Source organism: Capra hircus, chromosome 26 (assembly GCF_001704415.2).
Source record: "Capra hircus breed San Clemente chromosome 26, ASM170441v1, whole genome shotgun sequence".
Classification (NCBI taxonomy): domain Eukaryota; kingdom Metazoa; phylum Chordata; class Mammalia; order Artiodactyla; family Bovidae; genus Capra; species Capra hircus.
Genome location: NC_030833.1, coordinates 28,199,373 through 28,205,372, shown reverse-complemented (window position 1 = coordinate 28,205,372; position 6,000 = coordinate 28,199,373). Strand labels below are relative to the sequence as shown.

The 6,000-nt window shown below is 50.2% G+C and overlaps 1 protein-coding gene across 2 annotated transcripts in view; it reads left to right on the top strand.

The window, feature by feature from the left end:
• CNNM2 (cyclin and CBS domain divalent metal cation transport mediator 2) overlaps window positions 2,449–6,000 on the top strand; it is a 175,137-nt gene continuing 171,585 nt past the window's right edge. For both annotated transcript variants that reach the window (XM_018041158.1, XM_018041157.1), the window contains exon 1: window positions 2,449–4,251. In XM_018041158.1, the coding sequence (XP_017896647.1) occupies window positions 2,634–4,251 (1,618 nt within the window). In that variant the 5' untranslated portion in view covers window positions 2,449–2,633. The remainder of the gene's footprint in view (window positions 4,252–6,000) is intronic.

Below are 6,000 nucleotides of genomic sequence, written 5' to 3'. Positions count from 1 at the left end.
CAAGGAACCTTTATCAGTTCAGTGTCAGTTCAGTCGCTCAGTTGTGTCCGACTCTTTGCGACCCCATGAACCGCAGCACGCCAGGCCTCCTTGTCCATCACCAACTCCCAGAGTTCACCCAAACTCATGTCCATTGAGTTGGTGATGCCATCCAGCCATCTCATCCTCTGTCGTCCCCTTCTTCTCCTGCCCCCAATCCTTCCCATCATCAGAGTCTTTTCCAATGAGTCAACTCTTTGCATGAGGTGGCCAAAGTACTGGAGTTTCAGCTTTAGCATCATTCCTTCCAAAGAACACCCAGCGCTGATCTCCTTCAGAATGGACTGGTTGGATCTCCTTGCAGTCCAAGGGACTCTCAAGAGTCTTCTCCAACACCACAGTTCAAAACCATCAATTCTTCGGCACTCAGCTTTCTTCACAGTCCAACTCTAACATCCATACATGACTACTGGAAACACCGTAGCCTTGACGAGACAGACCTTTGTTGGCAAAGTAATGTCTCTGCTTTTTACTATGCTGTCTAGGTTGGTCATAACTTTCCTTCCGAGGAGTAAGTCTTTTAATTTCATGGCTGCAATCACCTTCATAGCAGCTCTGAATGCAGACCTTCAGTCCTCTTCCATATAAGAGAGAAGTCAACTATATTAAAAAAAAAAAAGAGAGAGAGTGAAGAACTGGAAACTAGAGTTGGGGACATTATTTGGAACACTTAGAATAAAAATTCTTTCATTTTTAAAAATACAAGTACTGTTTTGAGCATCTACTATTCTTCTAGGTCCTGATGACACAGCAGTGAATAAAACAGACAAAATCGTTGCCCTTAGGAAGCTTAAGTTCTAGGAGGAGACAGATCTAAACCAAATTAAGGAAAATACAGTAAGGATGGAGTATAGGGAGTATTTGGTCACTGGTTTATAAAGATGGACTTGAAACAGTCTTGAAGGAGGTAGACTAGGGTTCTGTGCTGACATCTGGGGGAGAGAGTCCCAGGTACAGGCAGCAGCAAGCAGGTGTACAGGCTCCCCGAGGGAGCATCCCTAGAGAGAATGAATAACCAGGAGAATCTGGCTGGAGTACAGAAGAACGCAGGGAGCAGGGGGAGGGGGCAGTAGGTCTATGAGACCCTTGTCAATACTGTAGCTGCCAGTGGCTTTTACTGTGATGAGTGGAAAGCCAGAGCAGGGTTTCAAACAAAGAAGGGACAGTGGCTTATTTAACAAAATTACTCTGGCTGGTGGGTTGAGAAGGGAAGGGGACAGGTGTAGAAGAGGATAGAACAGTGAGGAGGCCCTTGCAGTTATATCTATTAGAAATTAATAAAAATTTTACAGAAAGAAAAATGTGCTTACAGCATAGAAAAAATGGAAATAATTTTTTGGATATTTAAGTTCCAAGAAAAAAAACCAGTTTGGCTACTCTGTTTCCTCCAGATACAGAGGGGCTTGGGAGTCCTTGGTTTTCAGATTTATTTTTCTCCTGAGCCACCAATGAACCTAGCAGGGTTTGGTCAGTGTGTTTAAGAATGAGCCTTTATGGGTCTGCTTAGGATGTCCGCCCCGTCCCATTTCCCAGATTTGCCCAAGTGCCTACTAGGAATAGATTCCTGAGTCCTACCCATCCAGTAAGTATGGAATGGGGCCAGGGAATATATATTTTCAGTAAGAAATTGAAGGGATTCTTATAACTTGGAAGATGGGGAACTGCCCCACTTCCTGAACACCTTTTTGGGTTTGCAGCGTACCTGGAAAGCACTGCAGGGAGCCCATGCTACCGGCAGGTGGCGCTACCTGACCGTGAGCTGCAGAGGGCATCTGTCCCTTACGGATAAGCTAGCAGCTCCAGCGGAGCGCGTAGGTGTGGTGTTGGGGCCCACCAGCCACCGCTCATCCCGAGTGGAGAGGAGTGCTGGAGTAAAGAAGCGGGGCGCAGCAGGTAGCTCGGCTTCATTTTAGGCTAATGTGCACCTTGAGTCAGGAAGGTGCAGCCCTCTCTGCACGGGCACTGAGCACGCGGGAGCCGGCAGCGTGGCCCGGCGAGAGCCGGCAGCCTCGGGCCACAGAACATCAGTCCAGCGTGCCACCCTAGGGACAGGAGTACTACCGAGGCCCCTCCGGGCCGTCAGACTCGCAGAAGGCCCCTATGCATTGGCAGCCGGGACGGGGTGCTCCGCCCCTTTTCGTACGGCTCTCATCTGTGACTGGCTCTTGGGCCCCGGTTGGCCACACCTCCGCCCCTCGCACATACACAAGAGTCACGCGCCTTTCAGTTGGAAACTTAGAGTGCAGAGGAGGACGCTGTCTCTCGTCTCCCCACCCACTTATCTTGCCATTGGCTCGCGGCGCCGCTCATGGCCACGCCCCCATTCCAGCCCCAAGGCTGGGAAGGCGGGCATCTGCTGGTGATTGGCTGGTCGGCCTGCCTCTCGCAGGAGCCGCTGGCACTCCCCCTACCTTCTCCCCCCTCCCGCTAGCCTCGAGGTCTCGGTGCTGGCCCAGGCCGAGTCAGTGTCAGTCAGGGAGGCGGATTGCTGAGCAGTGGGTTCGAACACTGCATTGCAATCTCGCCCCAGGGCCGGTGCCTGCGCTCGCGCCGCCGGCTGAGAAGGATGAAGCCGCAGCTGGAGCAGCCACCCTATGATTGGCTGTGGCGCTTGTGAACCCGAAGTAAAGATGGCGGGCGGGCAGGCAGCCGCCGCACTGCCCTCTTGGAAGATGGCGGCGCGCCGCAGCCTCAGCGCCCGCGGCCGGGGGCTCCTGCAGGCGGCGGGGCGGCTGCTGCCGTTGCTACTGCTGAGCTGCTGCTGCGGCGCGGGCGGCTGCACGGCGGTGGGCGAGAACGAAGAGACGGTGATCATCGGGTTGCGGCTGGAGGACACAAACGACGTGTCGTTCATGGAAGGGGGGGCGCTGCGGGTGAGCGAGCGGACCCGGGTCAAGCTGCGGGTGTACGGGCAGAACATCAACAACGAGACATGGTCCCGCATTGCATTCACAGAGCACGAGCGGCGGCGCCACAGCCCCGGCGAGCGCGGGCTGGGGGGCCCCGCGCCGCCGGAGCCGGACAGCGGCCCCCAGCGCTGCGGCATCCGCACATCAGATATCATCATCTTGCCCCATATCATTCTCAACCGCCGTACATCGGGCATCATTGAGATAGAGATCAAACCGCTGCGCAAGATGGAGAAGAGCAAGTCCTATTACCTGTGCACGTCGCTCTCCACGCCAGCCCTAGGCGCCGGCGGCTCGGGGTCCGCGGGTAGCGCCGTCGGGGGCAAGGGCGGCTCCGGGGTGGCCGGGCTCCCGCCGCCCCCGTGGGCCGAGACCACCTGGATTTATCACGATGGCGAGGATACCAAGATGATCGTGGGGGAGGAAAAGAAGTTCCTGCTGCCCTTCTGGCTGCAGGTTATCTTCATTTCGCTGCTCCTGTGCCTGTCGGGCATGTTCAGCGGCCTCAACCTTGGACTCATGGCCCTAGACCCGATGGAGCTGCGCATTGTGCAGAACTGCGGCACCGAGAAGGAGAAGAATTACGCCAAGCGCATCGAGCCCGTGCGCAGGCAGGGCAACTACCTGCTGTGCTCGCTGCTGCTGGGCAACGTGCTGGTCAACACCACGCTCACCATCCTGCTCGACGACATCGCTGGCTCAGGCCTGGTGGCGGTGGTGGTCTCCACCATCGGCATCGTCATCTTCGGGGAGATCGTGCCCCAGGCCATCTGCTCCCGGCACGGCCTGGCTGTGGGAGCCAACACAATCTTTCTCACCAAGTTTTTCATGATGATGACCTTTCCCGCTTCTTACCCGGTCAGCAAGCTGCTGGACTGCGTTCTGGGCCAGGAGATAGGCACCGTCTATAACCGGGAAAAGCTGCTGGAGATGCTCCGGGTCACAGACCCCTACAATGACCTCGTAAAGGAGGAGCTGAATATCATCCAAGGGGCGCTGGAGCTCCGCACCAAGACGGTGGAGGACGTGATGACTCCCCTCCGGGACTGTTTCATGATCACCGGCGAAGCCATTCTGGACTTCAACACCATGTCGGAGATCATGGAGAGCGGCTACACTCGCATTCCAGTATTTGAGGGGGAACGCTCCAACATAGTGGACCTCCTCTTCGTCAAAGACTTGGCCTTCGTGGATCCAGATGACTGTACTCCCCTGAAAACCATCACGAAATTTTATAACCACCCCTTGCACTTTGTTTTCAATGACACCAAGTTGGACGCTATGCTGGAAGAATTTAAGAAAGGTGGGAAAATTTTGGTATCCTTTCATTGGCTTCCTCTTTCTCACTCCATCCTCCTCCCTACTTGAGTCCTCTACCCTCAGACCAACCCCCCAAGGCGAGTTGACCGGAATTTCTCCTCTCTTTTAATTGTAAAGTTGAAAGGGTGGCATGGATTTGAGGGTGGATTGAACTAGTAAGCTCTTCTAGGTTCTTTAAAACCACAAGACTGCCCTGGCTTGCTTCCTTCCCTATCAAAGCAGGCTTCCTATTTTCTGGTACTTCCTATTTTCATGGTACTCTTACCCCCTGCACTCTGGCCTTGAGAAATCTGCTGCATTCATTGCGGGATTCTGAGTGGGTAGATGAAAAAAGGGACTCGCTGATGCCATGCTGTGCCATTTGGTTGCTATGTACTAAACTCAGGCATTTGGAGAACGTTTAAATGGCTTTTCTAAACCCAGAGCAATCAGTTGATATTTCCGAGATTGGAAGTGCATTTTCAGTTGCTTCAGTTCCTGGTTGTCTGGTGACCTGTGGGAGAGATTAGGGCCTGCTTTTGAGAATAGGGTATGGGATAAGCCAGGTATCACTAAAGAAAATCACTCATTTAGTTGACTTGCCTTCGCTGGAAAAGAGATGTTTTGTTGTTGTTGTTGTTGTTTTTTAAACTAAAGCAATTTGTTAATATATAACTTGGAAAGACTAGAGATAAGTTAACCTTTTATGAGGCTCTATATTGCTTAGCTTTCTTCACTGTTTGTTTACATTTACCTAACAACAAATAAAATTTCCCAAACCAAGTGTGGTTTTGGCAGAAAGTTTGGATCTTTAACAATGGGATTAATTCCTCTATATGGTTTGTCAATTTCTTGAGACTTTCTGGTTTAAAAGTGTTCTTTTTAATAACCTTGATCACCTGGTATGTTAAATGGAAGTATGTCTGCCAGTCATTGTTCACTGTTCCAGGGAGCTTTACCAGGAAAAAGAAGTACAGAGGGTGGTGTGCTCACCTTTCTTGCATAGTGGTGTTTTCTGTTTGTTTTACCGTGTAACAAACCGGCAACTCATACTGTTATCACTGAAATTCTGACTTTAAAAATGTTTCCAGTAAGTAGCTAGCTTTGTTAGTTGAATGCCAAGTTTTTGATACTGAGTTTTAAAATTGTTATGATGTGGGTGCATGTTCATGTATTAGAATGTGTATGTAACCTTTTAATGAACCAGTAGTCCTCAAAACTAACTTTTCCTTCTTCCAGTAGAATTTTGATCACTGAGAGTGGTCTCTCCACTGAAGAAAGCCAGGTGTAAGTGGTGACAGCTCAATGGATGTGATGATATGAGCATAGATTATGCAGTTGTCCTAAATCCATTTTCCTCCCTGAACGCTGTCCTCTCTGGAACAGGATCACACTGCAGTAATTTTCAGATAGAGCAGAATGCGCTTCAGAGATGGGGTAATTTGCATTTAAAAGCAGAAGGGGATTCTTCTAGATTCTTAAACAGTAAAAAGAAAATGTCCATTATCTCTAAGTGACAGAGCTTCTTTGGAGATGGCATTATTCTTTCACTACCAAACTGTTAATTAGAGCATCTAACCAGTCTCTTTTTTCATTTTGCAGTAGAATGTGGAATACAGAAAAATGTCTTGAAATGCTTGAAAATGGCTTTGAAATACTTTATTTTCCTTATGTTGCTAAATTTCCCAATATTGATAGAGATAATATATTCTATTTTTTTTTATTATTCAGAATTTTTGCATATCTGCTGATG